This window comes from Salvelinus sp. IW2-2015, linkage group LG23 (genome assembly GCF_002910315.2).
Source record: "Salvelinus sp. IW2-2015 linkage group LG23, ASM291031v2, whole genome shotgun sequence".
Taxonomy (NCBI): domain Eukaryota; kingdom Metazoa; phylum Chordata; class Actinopteri; order Salmoniformes; family Salmonidae; genus Salvelinus; species Salvelinus sp. IW2-2015.
The window spans coordinates 6,428,881-6,447,649 of NC_036863.1; the positions used below are offsets into that span (position 1 = coordinate 6,428,881).

The following is an 18,769-nucleotide window of genomic DNA, read 5'->3' on the forward strand; positions in this document are numbered from 1 at the left end:
TTATCTATATCCACAGTAAACGAGTCCTATATCAACATATACCTGAAAGGCTGCTCAGCAAGGAAGAAGCCACTGCCTCCAAAACCGCCATAAAAAAGCCAGACTACGACTGGACATGAGGACAAAGATCGTACTTTTTGTAGAAATGTCCTCTGGTCTGATGAAACAAAAATAGAAATGTTTGGCCATATGACCATCGTTATGTTTGGAGGAAAAAATGATGCTTGCAAGCCAAAGAACACCATCCCAACCGTGAAGCATGGGGGTGGCAGCATCATTGTTGTGGGGTGCTTTGCTGCAGGAGGGACTGGTGCACTTCACAAAAATAGATGGCATCATGAGGGAAGAAAAGTATGTAGATATATTGAAGCAATATCTCAGAACATCAGTCAGGAAGTTTAAAGCTTGGTCGCAAATGGGTCTTCCAAATAGACAATGACCCCAAGCGTATACTTCCAAAGTTGTTGGCAAAATGGCCTTAAGGACAACAAAGTCAAGGTATTGGAGTGGCCATCACAAAGCCCTGAACCTCAATCCTATAGAAAACTTGTGTGGGCAGAACTGAAAAAGCGTTTGCGCAGCAAGGAGGCCTACAAACTTCACTCAGTTACACCAGCTCTGTCAGGAGGAGGGCCAAAATTCACCCAACTATTGTGGGAAGCTTGTGGAGGCCACCTGCATAATTTAACCCAAGTTAAACTATTCAAAGGCAATGCTACCAAATACTAATTGAGTGTATGTAAACTTCTGACCCACTGGGAATGTGATGAAAGAAATAAAAGCTGAAATATATCATTCTCTCTACTGTTATTCTGACATTTCACATTCTTAAAATAAATTGGTGATCGTAACAGTTTTAATTCTATTTGGCTAAGGTGTATGTAAACTTCCGACTTCAACTGTATATTACTAGGCGGTGTCAGAGGAAAGCCCCAAAAATTGTCAAAGATTCCAGTCACCCATGTCATAGACTGTTCTCACTGCTGCCGCCACTTTACACCTACCTGCATGTACAAATTACCTCGACTAACCTGTACCCCCGCACATTGACTCGGTGCCGGTACCCCTATATATAGCCTCGTTATTGTTATTTTATTGTTACTTTTTATTATTTTTTACTTTAGTTTTATTTTTGTGTAAATATATCATCTCTTTCTTGAACTACATTGTTGGTTAAGGGCTTGTAAGTAAGCATTTCACGGTAATTGTGTGAAATGTTGTTTTCGGCTCATTTACAAATACAAGTTTTGATTTGACACCAAGCAAGCATCACTGTTCCCTTCAGGCTTCCCTTCAGCCTCCCTCACACCAAGCAGCACCACTGTTCCTTCAGGCTCCCTTCAGGCCTCCCTCCACACCAAGCAGCACCACTGTTCCCTTCAGGCTCCCTCCACACTAAGCAGCCAACCACTGTTTCCTTCAGGCTCCCTCCACACCAAGTCAGCACCACTGTTCCCTTCAGGCTCCCTCCACACCAAGCAGCCCACTGTTTCCCTTCAGGCTCCCTCCACACCAAGCAGCATCACTGTTCCTTTCAGGCTCCCTCCACACTAAGCAGCACCACTGTTCCCTTTAGGTTCCCTTCCACACCAAGCAGCATCACTGTTCCCTTTAGGCTCCCTCCTCACCAAGCAGCACCAGTGTTCCCCTAACATTCACTCTCAAAACAGAAATTATCAACACACCCTCTCTCCCATGTCTTCACTGCTGCTGTAGATGATGTAACAACAGAAGGTGGATTCAATGAGTTATTACCTTTAGTAGAACTATTTAAACATATACTGATTTTGTTAAAGCACACAATCCTCCACCACATTTCATTTGGCCACGCACACACACACACACACACACACACACACACACAGTTGATATAGGGATCAATCTCTCTTCTTAACATTCACTCTCAAAACAGAAATTATCAACACACCCTTCTCTCCCATGTCTCACTGCTGCTGTAGATGATGTAACAACAGAAGGTGGATTCAATGAGTTATACCTTTAGTAGAACTATTTAAACATATACTGATTTTCGTTAAAGCACACAATCCTCCACCACATTTCATTTGGCACACACACACACACACACACACACACACACACACACAGTTGATATAGGGACTCGGGAGAGATCCTGTGTGTGTCCCCATCCTCGGTCAGTTCCTTCAGTGGTGGCGGTGCCTCTGTCCTTCCTTGACTGTACTGTTTCAATGTCATTGGGTCTTGCTTGCAGGAAGAAGAGGTGGAAGAGTTTAGGGTAAGTCCCCTGGTAATAGTCCAGCCACCCAGTCACCACGCACCCCCCCAGTCGCCAGCGCCCTCCCAAACTGCATGCCCCTTTCGTGTGTCGATCGGTCCCTAACTCTTTCATTCACAAATCCATCCTATCCAAAAGATCACCATTGGATCAGACGAGTCTGTTTTGCATTGTGTGTGCATCCTGCCATTTTACCCAGATTCATTTAATGTTCTAACCATTTTTGACTGTCAAACAGAATGTTATGTTTCATTTACCCATTTGTTTTAGCATGGTGCATCAGCGAGAGGCATCCGTGTTGCATGGTTGTGTTAGAACCTGCTATGCTCCAATGCACTGTATTCAGAATCATGTTAAGTGACCTTCCCATCAAAGTGCTCTCTGAATGTCCTGAGCGTGTGTTACAGTGACAGTTTGACAGGAAGGTAATAGTTTTGAGAGACTGCATGACCATAACCTGTAGAGCATGTCTGTTTGGTGTCTCCCTCACTGTTTAATGTCTCCACTGAAGTCCTGGATAACTGACTGGTCTCCCTCCNGTCTCCACTGAAGTCCTGGATAACTGACTGGTCTCCCTCCCTGTTTAATGTCTCCACTGAAGTCCTGGATAACTGACTGGTCTCCCTCCCTGTTTGAATGTCTCCACTGAAGTCCTGCATAACTGACCGGTCTCCCTCCCTGTTTAATGTCTCCCCATACTTCTCTCCCTTGCTCTCTCCATTCCTCACTCCATCCACTTCTTCTCTCCTCCATCCAGGTCTCTGAGTCAGGGCAGCACCAACTCCAACATGTTAGACGTACAGGGCGGGGCCCATAAGAAGCGTGTGCGTCGCAGCTCGCTGCTCAACGCTAAGAAGCTGTACGAGGATGCTCAGATGGCCCGTAAGGTCAAGCAGTACCTGTCCAACCTGGCGGTGGAGACGGACGAGGAGAAACACCAGACCATGTCTCTACAGTGTGAGCCTACCTACAGCACCTGTGAGTCTGAGTCAACACCGTAACAACCATTTTGGTGGCCAAATGCAAAAATGTATAACACAGGGTCTATTTAAATTTAAGAGACTCAATTCAGGAAGTGATTTGAATTTAAAATAAAAATGACATTTTGGAAATAAAWATAATATCTTTAAAAAAAGATAATTATTGAATTGGAACGTCAGTTTACTTCCTGAATTGACTGACTTCAATTCGAATTGACCCCAACCCTGGTATAATACTTGTAAAACTTGGTCTGATTATAACGCCTGACAACATGGAACAAATGGGGCAAATTTGACCCTGACAAATGGGACAACATTTCCTCCATTCACTTGGAATGAAGTTTTGTTCACTTGAGTGTCTTTATCTTGCCTTACACTGCCACCTAGTGGGCAGTATATGTTTCACATTCTGCATTGCCCTACTGAGAGAAGAGAAGTTTCTCCTTGTTTAAAAATGAATCAAGTGCTGTAATAATATTATTCATATTCCCACAAATAAAATAAAAATACATTTAGCAAGATGCTGTACAAATATACCCATTTCATTAATCTTACTATACATTTGTCAGACATTTCCTCTCTGTGACCACCTTGTTGTCTTAGCTTCCTCTGTTTCGTCTTTGTGTTTACTATGTTTACACACCAACCCTCTGGAGTAACTGATCAGGCCATTCATAGTGCTGATGTTTCTGGGATTACTGACTTTCTGCACTGGAACATAATAATCTTGCAGTGCCTGATGCCAAATTAATTATTTCCTGTTTCGATGACTACAGTGTCCAAGAACTTGAGTGAGCGACGGTCCAACAAGTCGGACATGTCTCCAGTGTCGCTGCGCTCGCCGCTGCACGGGGGGAAGACCCAGAACCGCGTGTCTCAGGTGCTCCAGGTYCAGGTACCCCTCTACCCCCTACGGAAGAAGAGCACGGCCAAAGACATTCACAGCGCACACAGTGAGTCACTGGAACTGTTACTATCTTCTAGGGTTGGAAATGACCCATTAACTTTCACAAGATTTCCAGAAGTCCCGGTTGGATGATCCTGTGGATAGAAATAGCATCAGAAGATATGCTATACAATTCAAAGACAATTGAGTTTGACTACAGTATCTGTTAGTCAATGTTAAACATGTTGCCTATTAGTGATTTTATAGTGAGTAAAGGCACAGTGATGCCGAAACGTTGGTAAATACYCATTCAATTGCTGGGAGATTAYACGGAGTGTGCGACTTATTTTATTTTGATAGTTTATTCGCCGTTAGTCAGCACCTCCACACAAACTATTATTCTGGGTGTGCGCCAGATCATGTTTTTTTTATTTCAATTGATTGGACATGATTTGGAAAGGCGCACACACACAAGGTCCCACAGTTGACAGTGCATGTCAGAGACAAATCCAAGCCATGAGGTCGAAGGAATTGTCAGAGACAAGATTGTGTCGAGAGACAGATCTGGGGAAAGGTAACAAAACATTTCTGCAGCATTGAAGTTCCCAAAGAACACAGTGGTCTCCATCATTCTTAAATGGAAGAAGTTTAGAACCATCAAGACTCGTCCTAGACCTGGCCGCCCGGCCAAACTGAGAAATCGGGGAGAAGGGCCTTGGTCAGGGAGGTGACCAAGAACCCGATGGTCACTCTGACAGAGTTCCTCTGTGGAGATGGTTGTCCTTCTGGAAGGTTCTCCCATCTCTGCAGCACTTCACCAACCAAGCATTTATGGTAGAGTGGCAGGACGGAAGGCACTCTTCAGTAACAGGTACATGACAGCCCGCTTGGAGTTTACAAAAAGGCACCTAAAGGACTCTCAGACCATGAGAAACAAGATTCTCTGGTCTGATGAAACCTAGATTAAACTCTTTAGCCTGAATGCCAAGTGCCACATCTGGAGGAAGCCTGGCACCATCCCTACGGTAAGGCATGGTGGTGGCAGCATCAGGCTGTGGGGATGTTTTTCAGCAGCAGGGACTGGGAGACTAGTCCGGATTGAGGGGAAATATGAACGGAGCAAAGTACAGAGAGATCCTTGACAAAACCTGCTCCAGAGCGCTCAGGACCTCAGACTGGAGCGGAGGTTCACCTTCCAACAGGACAACGACCCTAAGCACAAAGCCAAGACAACGCAGAAGTGGCTTCGGGACACGTCTCGGAATGTCTCTGAGTGGCCCAGCCGGAGCCCGGACTTGAACCCGATCTAACATCTCTGGCGAAACCTGAAAATAGCTGTGCAGCGATGCTCCCCATCCAACCTGACAGACCATGAGTGGGTCTGTTGAGAAGAATGGGCAACTCCCCAAATAAAGTGTGTAGCTTCATACCCAAGAAGACTCTAGGCTGTAATCACTCCCAAAGGTGTTTCAACAAAGTATTGAGTAAAGGGTCTGAATACTTATGTAAATGTGGTATTTCTGTTGTTTTTTTTACCTGTTTTTGCTTTGTCATTATGGGGTGTGTGTAGATTGAGGAAAGAATACAATTGAATCCATTTTAGAATAAGGCTGTAACGTAACTGTGGAAAAAGTCAAGGGGTCTGAATACTTTCTGAATGCTCTGTATCTCTCTCTCTCTCCCCCTCACAGACTATAACAGTGTGTATCTCTCTCTCTCTCCCCCTCACAGACTATAACAGTGTGTAATCTCTCTCTCTCTCCCCCTCCCAGACTATAACAGTGTGTATCCTCTCTCTCTCTCCCCCTCACAGACTTATAACAGTGTGTATTCTCTGTCTCTCCCCCCCTCACAGACTGTAACAGTGTGTATCTCTGTCTCTCTCCCCCTCCCAGACTATAACAGTGTGTATCTCTGTCTCTCTCCCCCTCCCAGACTATACAGTGTGTATCTCTGTCTCTCTCCCCCTCACAGACTATAACAGTGTGTATCTCTCTCTCTATCCCCCTCACAGACTATAACAGTGTGTATCTCTGTCTCTCTCCCCCTCACAGACTATAACAGTGTGTATCTCTGTCTCTCTCCCCCTCACAGACTAAACAGTGTGTATCTCTCTGTCTCTTCTCCCCCTCACAGACTATAACAGTGTGTATCTCTCTCTCTCTCTCCCTCACAGACTATAACAGTGTGTATCTCTCCTCTCTCTCCCCCTCACAGACTATAACAGTGTGTATCTCTCTCTCTCTCCCCTCACAGACTATAACAGTGTGTATCTCTGTCTCTCCCTCCCCCTCACAGACTTAAACAGTGTGTATCTCTGTCTCTCTCCCCCTCCCAGACTATAACAGTGTGTATCTCTGTCTCTCTCCCCTCCCAGACTATAACAGTGTGTATCTCTGTCTCTCTCCCCTCAACAGACTATAACACAGTGTGTATCTCTGTCTCTCTCCCCCCACAGACTATAACAGTGTGTATCTCTGTCTCCTCTCTCCCCCTCACAGACTATAAACAGTTTGTGTATTCTGTCTCTCTCCCCCTCACAGACTATAAACAGTGTGTATCTCTGTTCTCTCCTCCCCCTCACAGACTATAACAGTGTGTATCTCTCTCTCTCTCCCCCTCACAGACTATAACAGTGTGTATCTCTGTCTCTCTCCCCCTCCCAGACTCCAGCTCTCCCCAGGTGATAAAGAAGCATCCCAGCTCCCAGCTCAGCCAATCAGAGGACAGTACCTGTTTTGGGAAGAGGCCTGCTGAAGACACTGTGTCCACCGTTTCCTCCCTGCATTCCAGCCCCACTGTATCGCCACAGGGCTCCCCTCGCAAAGGTCTACACCCTGGCTACCTCACATTACCTCTCACTACAGCATCTTCTACAATCCATTCATCCATCTCACAACTCATACCTATAACTCAGAACCAAGCATTCCCATTCTTCATCAAAGGTTTGTACCTTACTGTCAGTACCCTCTATATATCAGCATCTCAACCCAGCATCCCTCGCTCACCGTACATACATACACATCTTGCTGTAGTCCTATTCCCTCATCTCATCTATCCATACTCTAATTTTGTGTCGTCTTAATCAAGCACCTCAATCATTCTCCCCGTCTCTCTCCTGTGTTTGTCTACAGTGGGAGGCGTGGCCAACCCCCAGCATAACACCAACAGCCAGATGAACCGGTCTGGCTCGTCGTCCTCTCTGACCAGCGAGGCCAGCACCAAGGCAGGCAGCCGCAGCTACGGCATAGGTGGGGCTCTCCTCCACAAGAGGTTCCTGCAGATGACCAGGCAGCACATCAGAGACGGGGAGGAAGGCAGGGACAGAGAGATGGAGGTGGAGACAGAGCAGGCAGGGCCAGGGATGATGAGCCACTCTGGGCCCCATGGAGACCCAGAAGCAGGGGCCGCAAAGGCCACCAGGCCAGGGACCCCCACTCCCCAGGCAGAGACCTCGACAGGGCCAGAGCCTCTAACCCCCCCCAGGCCCAGACTAACAGAGTCCCCCCTGAGGAAGAGGCTGAGGGAGCTATCCCCGTTCAGSATGCTGAGGGGGAGGAGTCAGTCTAGGGAAAGGCTGGCTGCAGTGTTAGTGGCTAGGACACCAGTGGAGCGTCCGGGGCACTCGGGGCCCTCTGAGGCCCAGGAGGGTAGCCCAGGACAGAGACAGGCTGAGCAGGTCAAAGGGCAGGCAAGAAGGTCAGCCAGCCCCAGCAGGCCCTTTGTATGGCTCTGCAGAGACCGACATAAGAGGAGAAAGACTATCTGAAAGACAGACTGAGGAAGTAGCACAGTAGTCCCTCTGTAAAGTAATGAACACTAAAGTTGGCTTAGAGGACAGAGGCAATCTGCTAGACTGAGGAAGTACATTCTGTGTGAAGTGAACTGAATACGTATTTTATGTGTACAGAAAGTTTTGTCATGAGGTTTCAGCAGTTCATTGAAATATGTTGGTGAAAGTTTTCATGTATTGTATCATACATGTTAGTTGTGGTTCAGTCCAAGTTGATCCACAACGAAGGGACAGAGAATGCATAATGATTTTAAAAGGCAGCTAGTTTTAATATGCAGTACGATCTTGAGTTTTCAGAATTTCTTACTGAAATACTTCAACGTTAGATGTTATTAATGACATTCACAAAATAAGATAGAATAAGGTAAGTTAAGCATGTTGTGTTCAAGAGGCTCTACAGGTCAACTGCAATGTGAAAAGGGGGCTCCCAATTTCCACTGTTTTAATGTTGATTATTAGTTTTCTACAGATGTTATTGATGAGCATGGGAGAAACTAAAACAAAGATGACGAGATGTTTATCCTACTTATATCTTTTTTTACAGGATTTCAGTTTTTGAAATAAAACAGTTTGTTAAAGCCAGTCCTGATCAGTGTTGGACATGCTGCTGATCTGTATGTAGAGCGTCTGTAGTAGAGCCTAGGGTGTTAGATCTAGTGAAGGTTGGTAGAGGCKGTGTGTGGATGATCACTTCTCCAGGCTGATCATCTCCTCCTCGTTCTCCCCCAGGCTATGCCCTGATGCCTGCAGGGAAGTCAGACAACCTGTCCGAMTCCAGCCACAGTGAGATCTCGTCCCGCTCCAGCATCGTCAGTAACTGCTCAGTGGACTCCATGCCTGCTGGTCCTGCAGAGGAGCGCCATGGCATCAAGACCAGGGATACCACAGAGACCCCAGGCACCACCACGCAACTCACACATGCCAACTCTGACGGCAGCCAGCCCAGCACCAGGTAACACACACACGCACGCACTTATACACACACACGCACGTACGTATACACGCACGTACGTATACACATACACGCACGTACGTATACACACACGCACGTATTCACACACGTATACACACACGCACGTATACACACACACACGTATACACACACACACACTGTAGACAAAGCAAACACCCTCCAACAACTGACACTAGTCATCCCTACACCAGACACACACAAACACACACACACACACATCGTATACCTCCTCAAAGCAGACCCGCACCCCTTCAAGCTGGGTTCCAATTATGTCCATGGCTCGTTAAAGCAGCGGACAGGAAATCATAAAAGGCCACTGTTTATCAACATCACATGTTTACTCCCTCCCACATTACCTGTGCTGTTCCTTTTATGTGGACAGCTTTTAATTCCAACAAGTAAACAACCCCCTTTACTGTCCCTCCAGGATGATGCCTCCCTGGCATAAATATTATATACTTCTTGGTCACAATAATCTCCTTTTGTGTAATATTTTATTACCTGAGAACCTGCTGCAGTGGMGGTGGCAGTCTGTTCATTAAATATTGTTTATTTGAACTCCCGGCACACTCCGTAAAAAACATTTTACATGAATCAAACAGTGTCTGGTTAATGGAAGGAAAGGAGTAGAGCACAACTTTGCTTTATGGTGGGTACAGTGATAAATCCTAGAGACACTGTGTGCTCTGCAGTGTGAGACTGATTGGGGGTAGAAGCTGTTAAGAAGCCTTTTTGACCTAGACTTGGTGCTAATGTACCGCTTGCCGTGCGGTAGCAGAGAGAACAGTCTATAACTAGGGTGGCTGGAGTCTTTTTGACAATTTTTAGGGCCTTCCTCTGACACYGCCTGGTATAGAGGTCCTGGATGGCAGGAAGCTTGGCCCCAGTGATGTACTGGGCCGTACGCACTACCCTCTGTAGTGCCTTGCGGACGCAGGCCGAACAATTCCAATACCAGGCGGTGATGCAACCTGTCAGGATGCTCTCGATGGTGCAGCTGTAGAACTTTTTGAGGAACCATGCCAAATCTTTTCAGTCTCCTGAGGCATTGTCGTGCCCTCTTCACGACTGTCTTGGTGTGTTTGGACCATGAAAGATTGTTGGTGATGTGGACACCAAGGAACTTGAAGCTCTCAACTTGCTCCACTACAGCCCCGTCGATGAGAATGGGAGCGTGCTCGGTCCTCCATTTTCTGTAGTCCACAATCAGAAGAATCCCGGAACATATTCCAGCCTGTACTAGCATAATAGTCCTGTAGCTTAGCATCTGCGTCCTCTGACCACTTCCTTTTTGAGCAAGTCACTTTAGTTTGTAAGCAGGAATCAGGAGAATAGAATTATGGTCAGATTTGCCAAATGGAGGGCAAGGGAGAGCTTTGTATGCGCCTCTGTGTGTGGAGTAAAGGTGGTTTAGAGTTTTTTTTTCTCTGGTTGGACATTTAACATGCTGGTAGAAATGAGGTAAAACGGATTTAAGCTTGCTTGCTTTAAAGTCCCCGGCCACTAGGAGCGCCGCCTCTGGATGAGCATTTTCCTGTTTGCTTATGGCSKTATACAGCTCGTTGAGTACGGTCTTARTGCCAGCATTGGTTTGTGGTGGTAAATAGACAGTTACAAAAAATATAGACAAAAACTCTCTTGGTAAATAGTGTGGTCTACTGCTTATCATGAGATACTCTACCTCAGGCAAGCAAAACCTCGAGACTTCCTTATTATTAGATTTCGCGCACCAGCTGTTATTTACAAATAGACACAGACCGCCACCCCTTGTCTTACCGGAGGCAGCTGTTCTATCTTGCCGAAAACACAGCCAGCTGTATGTTATCCATGTCGTCGTTCAGCAACGACTCGGTGAAACATAAGATATGACAGTTTTTAATGTCCAATTGGTAGGATATCCTTGATCGGAGCTCATCCATTTTGTTATCCAATGATTGCACGGTGGATAATTGGACTAATGGTAGAGGGGGTTTACTCACTCACCTACAAATTATTTTCTTCACGCAAATGACAGGGATTTGAGCCCGTTTCAGAGAAAGCAGTATATCCTTCGCGTCGGACTCGTTAAAGAAAAAATATTTTTCCAGTGCAAGGTGAGTAATCGCTGTTCTGATKTCCAAAAATATCACAGTTGGTTAGGAGCACATAAAACGACCGCCGTCCTCTCAGGCGCAATTCTAGCATTATCATTTCTTCTCTGTTTCATTGTGTTTCCTTCTCTCTTCTCCTGGTCAGTTTGTCTTTGGCGCGGGGCCAGGTGACGCGGGGCTCCACCTTCACCTCCTCGACCTCCACAGAGGAACTGGCCCCCGACCACGCTTCCCTGGACAGCGTGGTCGACAGCGGGCGGGGAAGCTGGACCTCCTGCTCCTCCAACTCCCATGACAGCTTCCAGAGCCTGCCTGTCCCCCTTCTAGGCCTGGGCCGACCCCCTGCCTGGGACCACCTGGCGCCTGGGGGCTTCCGCCACACCCAGCTAGCAGGGCCTATAGCAGAGGTGGAGGCTGGGCCAGCCGGGGAGGGGGTAGTGATAGCACCAGGGGCGGGGTCCAGGGGAGGAGAGGACGCCAAGAGGCTCTCCAGAGACAGTTCAGAGCTCAACCAATCACGGCAGAGCTGGGCCTCGTCATCCTCGCTGTCTGACACATATGAGGGGAACTACGGCACCATCAAACGCCGCACTGCAGACGGTGCCTCAGACGCCACTTGGGAGGGGCACGACGCACCCCAAAGCACAGCCCCCATCTACAAAACGGTCACTTCAAGCACCGAGAAAGGCCTCATAGGTGAGGGTCCACTGTGTGTCTTCTCCATCACCTCTACCGTACTGTGGTGTTAGTGTGTAACTGTAAATCCCACTTGTGACATGCTGTGTAGATGGGTGTGGTGTGTGTTGAGGAATGACAACAGCAGATTTGTACACTTTTGGAAAACATTTTTACTTCCTCGCTTATGGCTTTGGATACACTCGCTTTGCCTGGCCACCAGTCTCAAAACCAGTCTCAAAACCAGTCTCAAAACCAGTCTCAAAACCAGTCTCAAAAACAGCTGTGGCACAAATTGCTTCTGTTTTTTCACCCATGCGGTCCACAGAACTGCAGTATAGTGGGATTTTTTTAACCGGGGTCCCCTGCTTGTGCTATTTGCTCAGCTGCATTTACTACTACTCTACCACATACTGTATTCTCCAGCTGGTCTACTTCTATAACATGATGAATTATGCTTTTTCTGTTTACTTAATCTTCTGTAATGTAGCAGAGACAGTGTTCTGTAATGCAGCAGAGACAGTGTTCTGTAATGCAGCAGAGGCACTGTTCTGTAATGCAGCAGAGACGTGTTCTGTAATGCAGCAGAGGCACTGTTCTGTAATGCAGCAGAGGCACTGTTCTGTAATGCCAGCAGAGGCACTGTTCTGTAATGCAGCAGGGGCACTGTTCTGTAATGCAGCAGAGGCAGTGTTCTGTAATGCAGCAGAGGCAGTGTTCTGTAATGCAGCAGAGGCAGTGTTCTGTAATGCAGCAGAGCACAGAGATAGTGGTATTCCCTATAAAGTGCACTACTTTTGACCAGGGTTTCCTATGTAGTCTATTCCTTTTGACCAGAGCCCTATGGGCATTAAATTAGGAATTCCGGTGCCATTTGGTACGAAGCGAATGTATCGTCCTCAGACTGGATGGACAGGAGGATTAAAAAGTAGGGCCGGGACGAAACCASTATCACAAAATGTTTCCATGGCAAAGATWWAAAAAAACATGAAGCAGACCACACTCTTTGGTCCTTTTAAAAAACCTGCTATTGTGTACTTATAGCTTGGTAAATACATAATTGTGACTCTGGATGACAACATAATGTTTGTTTCCAACATTAGGACTGTTTTCCTAAAGAACTTTAATCCACTTAACTTCCTAAAGAAGTTAAATCCACTGTTTTGTTTCCTTGCTACGATATTAACGAGTATCGTGATACTGGTATCGTCCCAGGCCTATTGAAGAGCAGTACAGTACATGCCAAATCTGCTGCTACCATTCATCTCACACACCAACCACACCACCTGCCTGTCGGCCTCTTTATTTCAGTGGTTTTGTAGCTACGTAGTGGTGGTGAAACAGCTCATTGTTTTATTTTCTAAATTTTTGTTTTGTTTCTCCTTCCCTCCCTCCCTTCATCACCGTCACACCCCCCTTCCCGGTTTCCTCCCTCATTCCCGGTGGCCAGTGTATTGTGTAACCTCTCCCACCAAGGACGATAGGTACAGGGGGCCTCCCCCCACCCCTCCAGGATACCAGGGCCTCACCCTGGTTAACGGACTGGATGGAGCTCCTCCTCGGCTCCCCCACTTGCGGCCACCCGACTATAGCGTGGCCCTGCAGAGGTCTAAGCTGCTACAGAGCCCCGGAGGCCTGGTGGAGCCCCGGAGCCTGGGTGTGAACCACCACCACGAATCCCAGGGCCAGTCCAGGCCAGGCAGCGTCTGCCTACAGGGTATGGAGGATAGTGAGGATGGTATGTGGAGAAAGACAGAGACCAACCCCAGCCAGGGACAACATGGAGGACCATAGCACCAGGCAGGCCATGTTGTAGTAGACTAGACTAGCTCTCTGTGATGCTGCAGGAGTTACCTAGTTAGTGGCAGAGTTGGGTTACCTGGCAAATGATTCACCGTTGAAGGTCTCTGATTTGGATGTAATCTGAGCCTCAGCTTGTTGCTGCCTTTTTGTCTGTTATCAACAGTAAGCAGGTGAAGTCACCGTATAGAATGTTAGGAATGGTAAAATGTCTCTAGTTAGAGGCACATTTCACATGAGACGATAAGTTAGCATACCAATATGTCTTTGATAGTGCTGTAAGATGTGCCTAGATGTTTTGTCTGAAGTAATTGTGTCTTCAGTGTTAGGTTAACTCTCCTCTCCTCTTATCTATTGCAGATGAGCAGGTGTCAGCTGTGTAGACTAGACGCCTGAACGGACACGGCAGGTCGTTGGAGGGAGGGTGAGAGGATGAGGGAGAGAAAGGTGGTTTTAACCTGCCATGCTGCCGCCTCTGGGCACACTCCTCTCACCCCTCGCTCCTCTCCAGGTCCTCAGTCTCAGCTGACGGCTGCTCGAGGCCAAACCAACGGCACCCCCACAGAACTTGTACAATCGTCTCTTTTTACTCCATTTTGAAAAGGTTTTAGCAACTYTCCTGTATTTAGACTCCCACTGCCCTGGAACAGAGCTGTAAACCGACTGAGATGTGATGTCACGGGGTATGGCTGAGGCGTTTGGGACACAGTGCTTATGAAGAAGGGATGGACGATGCCTGCTGATCACTCAATGTCTTTTTAACAGTACCTCTATTTGCTTTGGTGCTCTCTTGTCCCAGGTTTTTTWAAATGTTTTTTCCTCAGTCGATGCATGAAAGTGATAGTTTTTTAGCCGTTTGCTTGATTGCGCTCAGCTTTAAACGGCATGCAGACATGAGCGTAGCTCTGAGCATATCCAGGAAAGGAGAAAGCATTTATTTTTCTTCTCTGTAGTTTAGAAAGCAGAGATCTGGCAGTCGGCAGAAATGCCCTCGAGTCAAGAGTGACTCCACATATCTTTTAATTTGCAGGGGATGGAGGAGTGGGTGTGGGCAGCTCTTATTGCACCTTGTGGAGTTTCAACAGCATCTCAGGTCATTGTGTATGCTGCACCACACCCTCATCTATTCAGACGCTCTYTCTTTCTGCGCTTGTTAACCTACGGTAACATGAGGTACTTTACTGGCATGCTTCCATCTGTATGTTTAATGAATGTTATTCTAAGTTGTTTTTTAATGAGTTGACAAACAAAAAGGCTCACTGTTGTAGAATAGTACAATGTTTTATTTTATTGCAGTACTGTAAAACAAAATCTTATCACTGTACAAACGTTATTTGGTAAGCTTTAAATGCGAGGCGTGCAGCCAACAGCCCAAAGTTGTTTACACAGATGCTTACAAACTTGTTTAGTGTGTTTGTTTGTTACACTAGTAGTTGTCTATTGAATTAAAAGCTAAAATGTAAATGTATTATGATTTCAGGTTAATTTGATATGTAAAGTATTTTTTATGCGGTAAGAATATGTGGATGCAGCATAAACAACACAGTGTTTTCTTTTAATGTACCTCTTCTAACTTGGCTATTAAGTGTCTGCTAATCTGGTTTAGTTGTCATGGCAACAAAAGAAAAAACTGCTTGTCAATGGAAAATGCATTGCAATGCATTAACTGTTTCTTCTTATTGCAATCAAAAGCTCATTATTTGTTGAGGTTTTAACCCTCTAGGGTTGAGGGTGAAACTGCTGAATGTTATTGTCATTAGGGATATAACTGGACTTACTAGTTGGGARTCTTTCCTTCAGCTGTCTTTTCTGTGTGTGACGCTTGTTGTTTTCTGTTTTGCCATACTAAGACTTGAAAATATGAATGGTTATATATAAACAGTGCATGTATACATTTATACATATATTTTTGGTTTGTCATAAATTAATGTTACATATATTGTATAGATGAAAAGAGTCCTCTATAAATGCTATTTTAATATTTTGTTATAATAAAATCGAAGATTGTGATTGCCCCTTTTCTGTCATTGGGCAGGAATCTTTTGAGGAACTTTCTTTTTTTGCTCTCTGCTCTCTGGATCGATTTTGGTTTGACTCCTCTTGATGTGTTGTTGTATAGGTGTTTATTATACAGTTGAAGTCAGAAGTTTACATAMACCTTAGCCAAATACATTTAAACTCAGTTTTTCACAATTCCTGACATTTAATCCTAGTAAAAATTCSCTGTCTTAGGTCAGTTAGGATCACCACTTTATTTTAAGAATGTGAAATGTCAGAATAATAGTAGAGAGAATGATTTATTTCAGCTTTTATTTCTTTCATCACATTCCCAGTGGGTCAGAAGTTGCCTCATTGCCTTTAAATTGTTTAACTTGGGTCAAACGTTTTGGGTAGCCTTCCACAAGCTTCCCACAATACGTTGTGTGAATTTTGGCCCATCCCTCCTGACAGAGCTGGTGTAACTGAGTCAGGTTTGTAGGCCTCCTTGCTCGCACACGCTTTGTGATGGCCACTCCAATACCTTGACTTTGTTGTCCTTAACCTATTTTGCCACAACTTTGGAAGTATGCTTGGGGTCATTGTCCATTTGGAAGACCCATTTGCGACCAAGCTTTAACTTCCTGACTGATGTCTTGAGATGTTGCTTCAATATATCCACATAATTTTCTTCCCTCATGATACCATCTATTTTGTGAAGTGCACCAGGCCCTCCTGCAGCAATGCACCCCCACAACATGATGCCACCCCTGTGCTTCACGGTTGGGATGGTGTTCTTCGGCTTGTAAGCCTCCCCCTTTTTCCTCCAAACATAACGATGGTCATTATGGCCACACATTTCTATTTTTGTTTCATCAGACCAGAGGACATTTCTCCAAAAAGTATGATCTTTGTCCCCATGGGCAGTTGCAAACCGTAGTCTGGCTTTTTTATGGCGGTTTTGGAGCTGTGGCTCCTTCCTTGCTGAGCGGCCTTTCAGGTTATGTCGATATAGGACTCGTTTTACCGTGGATATAGATATTTTTGTACTTGTTTCCTCCAGCATTTTCACAAGGTCCTTTTCTGTTGTTCTGGGATTGATTTTCAGTCCTTTTTAGTCCTTGAAATACATCCACAGGTACACCTCCAGTTGACTCAAATTATGTCAATTAGCCTATAGGAAGCTTCTAAAGCCCATGACATAATCTTCTGGAATTTTCCAAGCTGTTTAAAGGCACAGTCAACTTAGTGTATAYAAACTTCTGACCCACTGGAATTGTGATACAGTGAATTATAAGTGAAATCATCTGTCTGTAAACAATTGTTGGAAAAATGACGTGTGTCATGCACAAAGTAGATGTCCTATCCGACTTGCCAAAACTATAGTTTGTTAACAAGAAATTTGTGGAGTGGTTGACAAACGAGTTTTAATGACTCCAACCTAAGTGTATGTAAACTTCCGACTTCAACTGTATGTCTTGACTCTGCCTCCCTTACCTCCTGACTGAGGGCTTCTGTGTTATCACTGGCCGTGCTGAAATAGTTTTGCTGAGCGTGTCCTCATCCAAAGCCACCGCATTATGGAGTAGGCAACAATCTGTTTCTCAGACATTAGAAATGTAATGTACAGAGCTGACATTATTCCCTTGTCTACGTGATAAGGAAGCATGTGTGTTCTACATAATCTATTTCTATCTGGAGGTTCTGTAATGTTGTGTCCCACTGAGCACAATCAGGAACAGAGCTTTTATCAGTTTCTACTGCTTTCAGACAACTGTGGTGTCATCCTCTCTCTCTCAGCACTGCGAACCCTGCCGTTATCTGCAGGGCTGGATGGTTCTATCATAGAATGATTCTGTAGGTTCTATTACACTCTTCAGAATCCTATAACATACAGGACCTACTATTACTGTCCATCATCACCTTTGAGGAGAAAGCAGAAATGTATATACTGAACAAAAATATTAACACAACATGCAACAATTTCAAGGATTTTACTGAGTTACAGTTCATATAAGGAAATCGGTCAATTAGGCCCTAACCTATGGATTTCACATGACTAGGCAGGGGCACAGCCATTGGTGGGCCTGGGAGGGCATATGTTCACCCACTTGGGAGCCAGACCCACCCACTTGAAAGCCAGGCTCAACCAATCAGAATGAGTTTTTCCCCACAAAAGGGCTTTATTACAGACAGAAATACTACTCAGTTTCATCAACTGTCCGGGTGGCTGGTCTCAGACGATCCCGCAGGTGAAGTACCCGGATGTCGATCTCCTAGGCTGGCGTGGTTTCACGTGGTCTGCGGTTGTGAGGCCTTGTTGGACGTACTACAGAATTCTCTAAAATGATGTTGGAGGCGGCTTATGGTAGAGAAAGGAACATTCAATTCTCTGGCAACAGCTCTGGTGGACAATCCTGCACTCAGCATGACAATTGCATGCTCCCTCAAAACTTGAGACATCTGTGGCATTGTGTTGTGTGACAAAACTGCACATTTTAGAGTGGCCTTTTATTGTCCCCAGCACAAGGTGCTCCTGTGTGATGATCATGCTGTTTAATCAGCTTCTTGATATGGAACACCTGTCAGGTGGATGGATTATCTTGGCAAAGGAGAAATGTTCACTTACAGGGATGTAAACTAATTTGTGCACAACATTTGAGAGAAATAAGCTTTTTGTGTTTATGGAAYATTTCTGGGATCGTTTATTTCAGCTCATGAAACATGGGACCAACACTTTACATGTTGAATTTATTTTTGTTCAGTGTATATATATATGAGAGAGAGAGAGAAATATTCCCTTCTGTCTTTTGATTGTGTTGTCTAATTTAAGATCACAGCTGTAGAACTGTGTAAATGTCAAGGCATTTGTTTAACGTAGACTACAGCAGTCATCCATTTTGTCGACTGATGATGATCCGACTTGTGTTGTCCGCTGACCGTGTGCTTGCCTACAGTATGCATGGCCGGCTCACCGTGGTCCATTCAGTTCAGCTGATCATATTGATCAAGTAACAGTTTATTGATTGATGCCAAACCCTACCGGTTTATCCACTAGTAGACCGAGAAATAGCCTGCCTTGCACATTGGGAAGAACAAAAACAACCCCTGATGTTCAATAGAACAGGTGTGCTCTCAACAACTCCTCAATCAGGAAATGAGGCTTCCCTGTGTGTCCATTAGATTGGCTGATTACTGTAACCAGTAATGCAGGGACTTTATATTGAAATGGTATATTTTCCCTGCATTCAGTTTAAGCCACTCTATAGATTCAGCCCATACTATACACATATCAGTTAGGGGGCTAAAGCCAATCCCACTTCAGACAGATCTGTAGTGGA

The 18,769-nt window shown here is 45.4% G+C and overlaps 1 protein-coding gene across 1 annotated transcript in view; it reads left to right on the plus strand.

Moving 5' to 3' along the window:
• The window catches only part of LOC111950476 (rap guanine nucleotide exchange factor 6), a 209,103-nt gene extending 193,598 nt beyond the window's left edge, over positions 1-15,505 (plus strand). Inside the window, exons 25-33 of the mRNA XM_070434292.1 lie at positions 2,231-2,254; positions 3,012-3,232; positions 4,011-4,187; positions 6,787-6,948; positions 7,255-7,371; positions 8,643-8,865; positions 11,122-11,672; positions 13,102-13,389; positions 13,812-15,505. Coding sequence (XP_070290393.1) covers positions 2,231-2,254; positions 3,012-3,232; positions 4,011-4,187; positions 6,787-6,948; positions 7,255-7,371; positions 8,643-8,865; positions 11,122-11,672; positions 13,102-13,389; positions 13,812-13,834 — 1,786 coding nt within the window. The 3' untranslated portion in view covers positions 13,835-15,505. The remainder of the gene's footprint in view (positions 1-2,230; positions 2,255-3,011; positions 3,233-4,010; positions 4,188-6,786; positions 6,949-7,254; positions 7,372-8,642; positions 8,866-11,121; positions 11,673-13,101; positions 13,390-13,811) is intronic.
• The last annotated feature ends 3,264 nt before the right edge of the window (positions 15,506-18,769 follow it).